The sequence below is a fragment of the Pseudorca crassidens genome, chromosome 20 (assembly GCF_039906515.1).
Source record: "Pseudorca crassidens isolate mPseCra1 chromosome 20, mPseCra1.hap1, whole genome shotgun sequence".
Classification (NCBI taxonomy): domain Eukaryota; kingdom Metazoa; phylum Chordata; class Mammalia; order Artiodactyla; family Delphinidae; genus Pseudorca; species Pseudorca crassidens.
Genome location: NC_090315.1, coordinates 17,077,723 through 17,090,695, shown reverse-complemented (window position 1 = coordinate 17,090,695; position 12,973 = coordinate 17,077,723). Strand labels below are relative to the sequence as shown.

Sequence of the window (12,973 nt, the reverse complement as noted above, 5' to 3'; positions counted from 1 at the left end):
TTTAGACAGCCCAACAATGACTTGGCCATTTATTAAGCGCCTGCTGAATGCCAGGGAGGTATCATTCCCCAATTTTCCGAAAGGAAAACTAAAGCTGAGGAGGCGGAGCCTTGCCAGAGTGGGGTGCAAGCGTGGCGTTTGGGATCCACGGCCTGAGAAACCCACCAAAGAATTCCCAGTCCCTTTAATCCACCCCCGCCCCAAAGGCGCTCTGAGGATGACGCAGATGGCGGTCTTAGGAGCAGATTCCTGGGTACAGGGAATGCGGTAGCTGGGCCAGGCTGTCAGGAGGACACAGAACAGACCCTATTCCCATCTCAGCAGGGCCCTGGTCCCAGCCTAAGCCGGGCCTAATTCTGTGCGTCTGACTCAGCCTCGGGTGCACAGGACAGCGGGGTCTGCCAGGTGAGCAGCGGCCAGGGGGCGCGGGCAAGAACAGTCCAGGCTGGCCCCCCTGGGGCAGCGCGCCGGGGCCCAAAATAGCTCATTTTGATCCAGCCACCTCGGCCAGGAGCCCAGGCCTGGCATCTGGCGCAACCAGCTGCTCCTGGAGCAAGACGGAAGTGCTTAGATGACGGGGTGGGACTGGTAGGCTGCTGGACTGATGGAGGGACGGCGGTTAGAGAGGGCATAGACGCCCTTATTGCCCCTGCAACGAGAAAAGCCGTAGTTAGACTGAAATCTGGATGAGATTTACGCAGCAAGAGGGGGAGTGGCCAGAATACACGAGTACAGGAAAGCAAGAGTGCATTGGAACCCCTCCTAACCGCGAGCCCAGTCTCATCTCCTTTCCATTGGTCCACGGACTTGCCAATTACTGCAGCTCGCTACGGTTCTCCAATTAAACATGCTCTCTCATTCACGTTACAGCCAACCAATTGTGAGACACCTCCCTTTGGCCACCGTCCAATTACTTTTATTTTCCTATCTTTCGTCGCCTTGGAGGCCGCTCTCTTCCCGCGCCTGCAGTCCCAGAGAGGGGCGGGGCTGATAGGGCATTGCTAAGCGACAAAGATGCGCTCCGAGTGAGTCCGGTGACCGAGCAGAGCAGGCGGAATCGGCGAGGTAGCTGCGGGATGGACCGCAGGTGAGACCGATCCCTCTTCCGGGGATCACAAGGGGCCTGGGGAGGATCAAGGGTGAGAGCAACGCAGCCTAGGATCAGGTTTTCTAGGGTGCGGAGTCTCTCGTTCTCAACGGCACTGGAACTACAACTCCCAAGATGCTCCACAGCCTTAAGCGGCTCCCGCCTTGGACTTCACCGTCTCGGGGGTTCCACAGCGTCTTACGTTCCGCTAAGTGGCCCCGAGGGCTTTTTTTTTTTTTTCCCTCTAACCTCGCAATTCTCAGGGGCATCTTGGGAATTAAGATTCTTAATTTTGAATTTGTCCCCAGACTCCCATGGGTGTTATTTTTGACCTTTCTTGCTTAGGCGGAGCCCAGTGACTATAGGGACTGTAATCCATCTACCCCTTTCTCCTCAGAGAGTGTCCCAAGGACTTATGGGAAATGTACAGTGATAAGGTTTAGCCCTTAACGTGAGCTCCACTTCAGAATCACCTGGGACACTGCGAAGAAGATGTATGTAGATGCCCAGCCCCCTTCCTGATATTCTGATTCTTTTGGTCTGCGGTGAGGATCACGCATCTGTAGTTTTAAAAGATTCCTCCTAGACTGGATCCACGGTTAAGAACCACCAATCAACAGTTCCTGGGTTCTTCTCTTTTGAGACTGCTCCAAGGGCTGGTGGGAATCGTGCGTCCAGTATCTTTATCTTGAGTGTGCAGTGGTGCTTCAAGGGAATTATAGTCCATCTCTTCCAGGAATCCATGGGAATCGTAGGGTGGTTGTGCCCTCTTACCGTTCTCCCATCCACCCCACCCACATACAGCCTCCCAGCAGGGCTGCAGTGACCTTGCTTTGCCTGCCAACCCCCCTCTCCCCTTGCAGCTTGCCAGTTTTCTCCACCCAAGACAGTACTTTGGGGGACGGCCCCCTGGGTCGAAGCCACTTCTGACCTGGCACCCCAAGATGAGGACACCCAACAGAGAGTGCTGTGTTCCAGCCCAGTAGCAAGGGAGTGACAACTAGAGGGAAGGAAGACATGATGAGAGATGGGGGTGAGAGATCAAAAGACAGTCCCTCCTCTTTTCCCTATGGCCCTACCCTTATCCTGTCCTCTACCACCTAAATCCCTCATCACAGCCCCAATCACTTTGAGTTGTTGCAATCGTGGGATGTTTCCTCCCCTCCGGACTGAGACTTCGTATGTGTCTTCGTTACCCTACAGGGATAACCCCTCAGCCTCACTTTTTCTTCTCCTCGTTTCCCCTATCTTAGACCCTGAGCTCATCCAGGTCCCAGAGATCCAGGCTCCCAGAGGCTCCCAGGGCTCTGGCCACAGGTCCCAAATCCCCTGAGCTGTTTGAGGAGTCCTGGCCATCCAGCTCAGGGACCTCTTCCCCACCCAGCACCACTGAGGGACAGATGAGAGCCTCTCCACCACTCACCGTGACTGACAGCGGGGACTCTGTGGTGGCCAAGTAAGTAGCAGTAGCCCTGGGGGAAAAGAAGGGTTTGGATCAGTGGGAGGGGGCAGACATCCCATAATATCACAGCCAGATCTGCACTTTTAGGACCACACTTCATGCATGTTAGCAAGCGATCTGGAGCGAGGTTCAAATCCAAGCTTTGTCACCAACTCTGTATATGATCCTGGCCTCAGTTTTCTCATCTGTAAATTGGAGATATTAATAGTGTGTATGCTCTAGGGCTGTTTTAAATTTTCAATGAGTTACTGTCCGTGCAGCATCTATAACAATGCCTGTCACATAGTGAGCACTTGGATTTGTAGGATCCAAGTTCAGCTGCTATAACATAGAGTCCCAAATTAATTGTGGCTTAAACAAGAGAGTACTTATTTCTTCCTCACCTAATAGTCCAGACAGAAACAACCAGGCCTGATATGGCAGCCCCTAATTGAGATCTCAGAGACACAGTTTCCTTCTGTCTTGTCGCTCTCACTTCCCTAGGCTGTTACCCTTTCCTTCATGGCCCATAATGGCTCCCAGCCACATCCACTTTCCAGAATCACATCTCCTCGTACCTGTTGGTCAAGAACAGAGTTACATGGCCATAAAGCTACAAGGGCACCTGGTAAATGTATTTATAGAAGAGTGGCTATGTGCCCCGGATTATATCATCTTATATAATACTGCATTACTGGGGGACTTCCCTGGCGGTCCAGTGGTTAAGACTCCGCACTCCCAATGCAGGGGCCACAGGTTCAATCCCTGGTTGGGGAACTAAGATCCCACATGCCGCACAGCGTGGCAAACAAAACAAAACAAAACAAAACAAAATTGCATTACTCTATAAGAAAGGAGAACTGATGTTGAGGGACAACTCCCAAGTGCTGCTATGGAGTTAGGTAAACATTGGCTATTGTGATTATTATTGTTATTTTTAAATATTAGGCTCTCCTCATCCCACCCACCTTGCAATTCTCTGATGCTCACAGGTACATAAACCGGTTCCGACAGGCTCAGCCCACAAGCCGAGAGGAACGCGAGTCTGCAGGCCCAACCCCAGCTGACTTTTGGTGGCTGTGGCCTGAATCACCAGACCCCAGCAGTCAGCTTGCAGCAGGTACCTGCTTCAGTCTCATCTACTCCTGGCCTATAACCTCTCCTGAGCGATACCCCCAGCAGCCACTCCTCCTGGCCCCCCCTAAATCAACTGGAGCTTCTCAACAGGAGCCAATGAACCAGAAGGAAGACGCAACACAGCAGTCCCGACTCGTGCCAAGGTGGCCAGCGCATCACAGACTATGGCCCCCCTTCAGGAAATAAAGCAGGTGACATCCCCATCCACTCCTTCCCCTACATGCCTGAACTGGCAGTACCCGCCCTGGGATAGAATTAGAGTCAACCCCCAATTCAAGGAAGTGTAAACAAAAAAGGAAGGTCTTGCTGGCTAATGCATTCAAGAAATCCAAAGGTAGCTGCTTTCAGGCATAGCTGAATCCAGGTGTTTGCACCATATTGGGAGGAACTTGACTCTCATGGCTCTCTGTTCCTCTTTGTTTGGCTCAACCTCAGGTAGGTTTTCCTCTCAAAATAGCTAAGATGGCCCCGTTAACTCTAGGCTTCTAATGTACTTGATCACTCCAGTGGAAAGAGAAGGCTTTTCCAATAGCTCCATCCTAAACCCCAGGGCTTACTCTCATTCGCTCATCTTTGAGCCAATCACTGTGAACCAGAGGACAGAACGTTATGACTAGCCAGGCCTGATCAGGAAGGCAGGGTCAACCCTTCTATAACAATGACTGCACTGAGGGATACGGATCCACAGAGGAAAACCTGGTCTCTCTTTCCTGAGGAGGAAGAGCAGATTCTAAGCCAGCATGTGAGGGCACCAGGTGGAATGTAGACCTGCATCCAGGCCCTCTGTCCCGAGCCCCTTTCCCAGTAGCCTTTGGGATGGGGACTGGCCTCTGACCCCTGTCACCTCACAGAGCCTCAACACGTGGAACTCATCCCTGCTGGACTTGGAGACACTGAGCCTGCAAAGCAGAGCTGCCAGGCTGCTCAAACGCAGGTGCCTCCCCCACCCCCATCACCCTCCCCACTCCTACCCCTACAGGCTCGGGCCACTGCCTCTGAGACCCCCGTTGCCTCACTTATGCCTCTCCCTACAGCAAGGCCTCCATCTCTTCCTCCTCCTCCCTCAGCCCCAGCGATGCCGGCATCTCCTCATTCCCCGTCAGCTCTGATGGCCTCTCTCCCTTCTCCATGACCTTCACTCATGACTCCAGCAAGGGCTCTGACCCCAAGGCACGAGGTAGGTTCTGGGAGGCAAGGATGAGGGCAGTCTGGGTGCAAATCCCAGCCTTTCGACTTACCAGCTCTGTGACCTTGGACCTCTCTGGGCCTTGTTTCCCCAGCTGTAAAACAGGGGAAATAATTGTACTCCTCTGCTGTGGGTGTTGTGAGGATTAAATGAGTTGGTGAATACATGGAAAACCTAGCACGGCTCTGTTAACAGTAGCTATCAGGAGTATGCGTGTTCTCTCTCTGCATCCTGTCTGCAGTTCTGAACACGAAGCCCCAAAATCAGAAGGCTTTTTGCAAATTTGGCACCACAGCTGATTTGCCAGCAAAATTTGATGTAAACAATATGAAGAATATTCATATATCTATCTTATTTTATTGAGGTATAACTGATTTACAATATTATATTAGTTTCAGGTGTACAACATAGTAATTCAAAATTTTTACAGATTATACTCCATTTAAAGTTATTATAAAATATTGGCTATATTCCCTGTGCTCCACAATATTTCTTTGTTGCTTTTTATTTTATACATAGTAGTTTGTACCTCTTAGCCCCTGTCCCTATCCTGCCCCTCCTCTGCTTCCCTCTCCCCACTGGTAACCACTAGTTTGTTCCCTATATCTGTGAGTCAGTTTCTGTTTTGTTCTATTCATTCGTTTATTTTTTCAATTCTACATATAAGTGATAACATATGGTATTCACCTTTCACTGTCTGACTTATTTAACTAAGCATAATACCTTCCAGGTCCATCCATGTTGTTGCAAATGGTAGAATTTCATTCTTTTTAATGGATGAGTAGGATTCCATTGTATATATACACCACATCTTCTTTATCCATTTGTCTGTTGATGGACACTTACTTAGGTTGCTTCCATATGTTGACTATTGTAAATAATGCTGCTATGAACATTGGGGTGCATGTATCTTTTTGAATTACTGTTTTCATTTTCTTCAGATATAGACCCAGGAGTAGAATTGCTGGATCATATGGTAGTTCTATTCTTAGTTTTTTGAGGAACCGTCGTATTGTTTTCCACAGTGGCTGCACCAGTTTACATTCCCATAAACAGTGTACAGGGGTTCCCTTTTCTCCACATCTTCACCAACATTTGTTATTTGTGGTCTTTTCGATGATAGCCATTCTGACAGGTATGAGGTGATATCTCATTGTGATTTTGATTTCCATTTCTCTGATGAGTAGCATTGTTGAGCATCTTTGAATGTGCCTGTTGGCCCTTCTGTATGTCTTCTTTGGAAAAATGTCTATTCTGGTCTTCTGCCCATCTTTTAATCAGGTCGTTTGTTTTTTGACGTTGAGTTGTATAAGCTGTTAATATATTTTGGTCATTAATCCCTTATCAGTCATACTGTTTGCAAATATTTTCTCCCATTCAGTAGGTTGTCTTTTTGTTTTGTTGATGGTTTCCTTTGCTGTACAAAAGCTTTTAAGTTTAATTAGGTCCCATTCATTTATTTTTGCTTTTGTTTCCTTTGCGTTAGGAAACAGATCTACAAAAATATTGCTATGATTTGTGTCAAAGAGTGTTCTATGCCTGTGTTTTCTTGTAGGAGTTTTATGGCTTCAGGTCTTACATTTAGGTCTTTAATCCATTTTGAGTTTCTTTTTGTATGAAGTGGGAGAATATATTCTAATCTCATTCTTTTACATGTAGCTGTCCAGTTTTCCCAGCACCACTGATTGAAGAAACTCTCTTTTCCCCATTGTATATTCTTGCTTCCTTTGTTGTAGATTAATTGATCATAAGTGTGTGGGTTTATTTCTGGGCTCTCTGTTCTATTCCATTGATCTACTTGTCTGTTTTTGTGCCAGTACCGTTCCGTTTTGATCACTGTAGCTTTGTAGTATAGTCTGAAGCCAGGGAGTAAATATTCATTCTCCTTTCTATGGATATATAACATTGAACCATATGAAATTTTTGTCTGTAAGTGAAAAATGGTTGAATAATGGCAATTTCATATTGTTCAACTAAATACCAATGTGTTTGAGTCTGGTGTACTGACCCAGACCCCCGTCAACACTGTACATACCATGTAACTTTGCTAAAACATGCAAACTGTTGAACTTGCAAATTTCTGCCCCCAAGATTTCAGAGATTGGATTAAGGACCTGGGTTACTGTTACGGTCATCGTTGTTACTCTGTGCCTAGGTCCTGGGATGCAGTGGTGCACGGGACAGATGCTTTCCATGTTTCACAGGACTCCCATGAGTGGGGACAGGCAAGCAGAGAGAACAGAGTGGTGTTTGTGCATGTTGTGTGATCCTGCCCAAGCACTCCCCTGTCTGATTCTTTGTTCCTTCTCTTCTTATTCACTTCTCCTCCTTGAGCCTCAGTTTCCTCATCTGTAAAATGGGGATAAAACTACTACCTACTTCATGAGTTGTCTTGCAGATTAAATGTATTCATTATTTCACATAACAAACATTGAATATTTGTTGTGTATGAAGCCTGTGAGCAGGATTGGGGATTCCTTAGTGAACCAACCATACATGGTCCCACCTTCATGGTCCTCACAGGATAGTGAGTGTGGGGTAGAGAATAGCTACATAACTCCACAAACAAATGTGAAATATAAGCAGAAATGAGGGCCATGCAGGAGAGAATTGCGATGCTGGGATGTCAGAGAAGGCCTTCCTGGAAGAGCTGCTATCTAAGTGGAGACCTGAATGATGCAGGTGGGGACAATAGACCTCTAGCCTGTACAAAGGACCTGAGGTCGGAGGGAACACGATGCAGACAATGAACTAGGAAAAGCAAGAGCCAGGAGTAAGAGTAGTGTGGGATAAGGTGGAAGAGATTGGCAGGGGTCGGATTCCATGGGCTATGTAGGCATGTGAGGCATTTGGTCATAATCTACCGGGGAGCCACGGGAGAGTTCTGAGCAAGGAGGGCACGGGATCTTTATCGCTCCCTATGGCTGCTATCAACATCCAGAGAGAGACAGACTCTGGTAGTTTGGGTTGGGCCAGAGCCTGAGGAGCAGAGTAGAGGGGAGTGGCCAGGTCTGGAAGTAGAATCACAGTATATAGAAGGGAGAGAAGAAGAGGTCCCACATGATGCACCCCCCCCCTTCTCGGTGCAGCGTTAGTAGGTGGGGCTTCCGAGAGATAATGGTAGCCATGCTAATCATAACTGACAAAATGATGCTCTGGGTGATAGGGAATGGTGTCTCTTTGCCCCACAGGACTGAGGACAGCCAGTGGCCCTGCCTTTAGTCACTGCTGTATTCCCAGCACAGGGCTGGGCACTGGGATGGAACACGATAAACAGTTCATTTTGCATTTATGCCACAAATACTGACACTAGGTCCTGTTCTTGACACTGAGGATATGATAATGGCCAGATAGACAAAAATTGCTGCCCTTGTGTAGCTGGCATTGTGGAGGGAGAGGTGAACAATAAATAAGCAGAGAATTATGATATTTAGTAGTTAGAAGGTAATAAGTGCTAAGGAGAAAAATGGAACAGGAAAGAGGATGGAGAGTGGTAGGGCCGGGGTTGTTGCAGTTTTGAATAGGGTAGCCAGGGAAGGCTTCACTAAGAAGGTGGTACCTGGGAAAATACTGGAAAGACTTGGAGTGAACCCTGTGGTTACATGAACAAAGAGCCTTCCAGGCAGAGGAAACCACAAATGCAAAGACTTTTGCTTTTTACCAGGAGCGAGGTGCAGCCCGGGGAAGATTCTAACCCAGGAGCACCCTGATCTGACTCAGGTGTTCACAGGCTCCCTCTGGCTTCGGGTGGGGACAGTTTGGGAGGATAGGAAGAAGGGAAACCAGGGAGGAAGTTGCTCTGAGGTTGGCAGGTGAGGGAAGGAAAGTGGGGAGAAGTGGGCAGATTCTGGAGGATCCGCCTTGGTCACTGCTATAACCACCACGTCCAGAACAGTGCCTGGCAAATAGTAAGAGCTCAATAAATATTTGTTGATGAATGAAGAATTGAATGATGACAGGTTGAGAAGCCCATGAGGGCTCTCTTCTCTGATTCTGCCGCTTTCCCCACTTCCCAATCTGCAGGGGAGTTGGGACATTATCTGGAGAGCCTGTCTGAATAACCTTCTGGTACAGTCGAAGGGTGTGTGCTAGGCTGTCCTTGCTCATCCCCCCAGGCCCTGCCTTACCGCTCTTCCCTCTACTTACTCCACAGCAACCCCAGCACCTGCCCCCATCCCTACTCCATCCCCAGTCTCCTCCCGGGCACCCCTGCGGCAAGAGGATGACATTCTGTACCAGTGGCGGCAGCGGAGGAAGCTTGAACAGGCTCGAGGAAGCCAGGGTGATGGAACCTGGGTGCTGCCCCAGACCCCTGCCCTCACCCCTACGGTGAGATTCGGGAGGGAGGAGACTGAGGGGGCTGGAGCAGGGATCCTAAGGGAAGTTGGAGGAAGGCGGAGGCTGAGGGGATCTGAGGACCCTCTACCCTTTCTCTCCCTCTCAGGTCCCTATCCCCAACTGTCTACAGACCTCTCCTGCCCCTGCGGAGACCCTTGGTTCCCTGGGAACCCAGCCTAACTGCATCCCGCTTTGGGGCAGTGTGGCTCCACCTGGTCCCCGGGAAGCCTTCCACTTGGAGAGGCCTCCTATTCCCCCAGGGTTCTCTCCACATATCTTTTGGGGCCACAGCCCCCATGGATTCTTCTGGGCCCCGCAGCCCGGTTCCTGGGTATCTCTTGGGGCCATCCCTCCCACGGCCGCGGCCTCCACCCCAGCGCCCCCAGCCTCCACTCCTGCGCCTCCAGCCTCAACCACTGCGCCTCCAGCCTCAACCACTGCGCCCTCTGCCTCCACTCCCGCGCCCCCTGCCGCCCCCCAGGGCCCGCCCACCCCTGCACCATGCAGCCCAGCCGAGCTCGAGAGGCAGAGCTCCAAGCCTCGAAGAAGCAGAGCCCAGCGCCGGGAGTCTGCTGGGCGAATCACGGAAGCGGACGAGGGCCCTGGCCCGCAACTCAGAGGCGCGCTGGGCCAAGTAGTGGCGGCTCGGCTGTTTCCGGACAGCCTGGAGGACACGCCCCCTCGCCAAGAGGGCCAGCCTCCGCCCGAGGCTGAATCTCAGAAAGTCAAGGCCACATGCCCTCAAACCGAGACTCGGTCCTCTCGTTCAGAGGTCACGGCCCCTCCATCTGAATCACGGTGTCCCCAGGCAGAGACCCCGCAGGATTGGTCTAAGGCCGAGTCTCGGAACGCCAAGGCCATGCTCCCCCTAGTGGGATCGGTGCCTAGGAAGGACAAAGACACTTTCTTGGCTGACGTCGGGTGTAAGCCGCCCAAGGTCCGGCCTCATCCAGCTGAGGAGGCGGCCACTTGTGTTGAGGCCCCGCCCCGTCCATTCAAGGAGGGGGCTCTTGAAGTTGTGGCCACGCCCTCATCCGCTGATGGCCACGCCCCCTCAGAGGACGTCCTCGCCCAGGCTGCCAGACTTCTGCAGGCTGCGGAAGGTGAGCAGATGCGCACAGACACACGTGGCTGCCCGGATCTGGATGGCAGTCCAGCACGCTACGAGTCCGGCCCCCTGAATCTCGCTCTTTTTCCCCCAGACTCCGACGGCAGCGAGTTCCAGGACGACCCTATACTGCAGGTGCTAAGGGTTCAAAGGGCGGAGCTGCGGCGGCAGAAAAGGTGACCATGCCAGGATTTAAGACACCCGGCCCCTGAATCCTCTGAGACTGCCGTTTGGTACCCACTTCTCCTGAGCCCCTTTCCCAGAACATACACAGCCCCAGACCCCAATCCTGAGCAAAACTTCAGCCTCTACTCCCCTGTCCTTTTTCCAGGAAAGTAGATGCCCAGATATCCCGCCTGCTGGGCCACACTGAAGACCCAGGGTCTTGGTCTCCTCCAGCCAGGTCGCCTCCCGGGTCCCCAAGGATGCGGCTGAGGAGGGAAGGAGACTCTCTTGAGGCCAGACGACTTTGAATTGTACAGATTCTATTTTTCCTAATACATTTTTTTTTTCAGGTTACTGGTTGTCTCTGAGAAAGAAGTTGTTTTGGAAAGTCCAAGGGTCATGCTAATTTAGGGAAATAGCTCCCATGCCCCACCTCCCCTCCACACACACCCTAGCTCTGCCCTGCCCCACCTCACCCTAGTTTCTGACCACTGAAGCAAAGTCTCTTCTGGTTTAATCCTCTGTGAGGGCAGGAGAGGGGTTCCGGGCAAGACTGGGACTCACCTTATCTGACCTTCAACTTAGGAGTGGATCCTCTTGTCTCAGATGAGACCAAAGGAACTGTCCCCTGGGTATGAAGCTTGTAGAGTCATCAGAGTGTTGGACAATGGTCAGGCCTCAGTCCACATCCTGCTTGACCCAGCAGCAGCATTTGGTGCTCTGATCCCCACCCCCTCCTTGAAGCACTTCTTTTCCTGGCTTCCAGAACCCCAGCCCTCTCCTCACCTCTCTGGTTGTGCCTCCTCATTGTGCCTCACGCCTGTCACTTTAGTGTGTCCCAGGGCCCTGGCCTTGACTTTTCTATCTACAGTCAATCCCAGGTGCTCTCATCTGGCATCATGGGCTCTAAACCCCATCTCTTTTCTGATAGTCCACAAATTTCTATCTTCAGCCTAGAACCTCAGGTTCTTGTACCCTGCTACTTGCTCATCATCCACACAAAAAGGTCTAAGAGATGTCTCAAACTCCACAGATCTTAATCTTCCCCCTAAACCTGCTCCTCCCTCCCTGGCTCTCAGCTCCAACCTTCTACTTGCTCAGTCAGAAGCCTCACAGCTGTCATTGACTCCTCTCGTTCCCTCACACCCACAGTCAGTTGACCAGCAAGTTCTATCATCTCTACCTTTAAAATCTCTCCAGAATTTAACCCTGCCTTTCTCCCCATTCCACTGCCCCACCCCAGTCTAGGCTATCGTCACCTGTCTGGACTATTGTGAAAAACCTATTGTTTTATCTGTGACTACTTTGACACATTTCCCATCAAAAAAGTAGAGTCTATGTCCCTTCTTGAAACTGGGTTGAACTTTGTGACTGCCTCCACAAATAAAATGCAGAGGAAGTGATATTACTTTAACTTTCTAAATTGGATTAGAAAAGATGATATAATTTCCACCTGTTTTTCTCCCAGTCTCTCTTCTCTCTCCATCTCTCCCCGTCCCCCTCCTTTTGGAGCCCTGGGATGCCATATAAAAAGTCCAGTTGCCATCCTAGATAAGGATTTTGACTACAAAGGTGTCAAAATTCAGTGAAATTTATGAATTGCATGGTATGTAAGGTTTACCTCAAAAGAAAAATAAATATTGAACTCCAATGAAGCATATGCATGCTGAAGTATTTAGAAGACAGTATACAATGTTTTTAATTTATTTTGAAATGCATCCAAAAATTAGATTAATGGATGAATAGAGTAATAGGTAGATGTGAGATAAAGCAAATATAGTAAAATGCTAATGGTAGGATCTAAGTGGTGGGTATATGGGTGTAAAATTGTTCAGCTTTGCTGTATGTTAGAAAATTTTTATAATAAAATGTTGGAGAATATATGATCAGGATTATTTTGATATTTGTATTTACAAAAAAAGAGAAGATAGGATAGATTTCTGTAAAAAGTAGCTCTGTATGTCACAGACATGGTAAATACTTGTTTTCAGTCTTTTTGAACAAACCATACATTTAAATAAAATCAAAAGAAGGAAATAGCTGCTTAGATATAAGGAGAAAAAAAGATGTTTATAGTAGCAGAATCTGATCTTGGGGGGTGAGTGGGACCTAGAAATTTTCCTGAGGAAGTTATATTTGAGCTGAGACAGGTAGGAATTAATAACTAACAAAGGGCCATCCTAATTGCTATTTTGGGTTACAAGCCACCCCAAAACTTAGTGGCATAAAACAATCATTTTATTATGCTCATGGATTCTGTGAGTCGGAAATTTGGACGGGGCACAGTTGGGGACAGTTTGTCTCTTCTCCATGATGTCTAGGGGTTCAGCTGGGAAGACAAAGGTGGCTTGACAGCTGGGGGCGGAATCTCTGGAGCTTCTTCACTCCCAAGTCTGACATCAGGGCTCAGATGACTTTAAGCTGGAACTACGGACTGTAGTGTCTATACAGGGTCTCTCCATGTGGTTTATGCTTCCTCAGAGCACGACTACCTCAGCAGAGTTGCACTTC

At 49.5% G+C, this 12,973-nt stretch overlaps 1 protein-coding gene across 7 annotated transcripts; it reads left to right on the top strand.

Moving 5' to 3' along the window:
* The first annotated feature begins 40 nt into the window (after nucleotides 1-40).
* PROSER3 (proline and serine rich 3) lies at nucleotides 41-12,345 on the top strand. 7 transcript variants are annotated; one of them, XM_067720119.1, is made up of 13 exons: nucleotides 44-405; nucleotides 871-1,087; nucleotides 1,485-1,581; nucleotides 1,951-2,120; nucleotides 2,341-2,543; nucleotides 3,521-3,648; nucleotides 3,756-3,856; nucleotides 4,517-4,599; nucleotides 4,700-4,842; nucleotides 9,005-9,180; nucleotides 9,296-10,292; nucleotides 10,392-10,473; nucleotides 10,629-12,345. In XM_067720119.1, the coding sequence occupies exons 4-13, from the start codon at nucleotides 2,115-2,117 to the stop codon at nucleotides 10,768-10,770; spliced, it is 2,061 nt and encodes a 686-aa protein (XP_067576220.1). In that variant the 5' UTR covers nucleotides 44-405; nucleotides 871-1,087; nucleotides 1,485-1,581; nucleotides 1,951-2,114; the 3' UTR covers nucleotides 10,771-12,345. The 7 variants fall into 7 exon arrangements, with proteins under 7 accessions (XP_067576225.1, XP_067576220.1, XP_067576219.1 ...); XM_067720118.1 differs by having other exon boundaries at nucleotides 1,175-1,632; XM_067720117.1 differs by having other exon boundaries at nucleotides 871-1,581.
* Nucleotides 12,346-12,973: the final 628 nt, after the last annotated feature.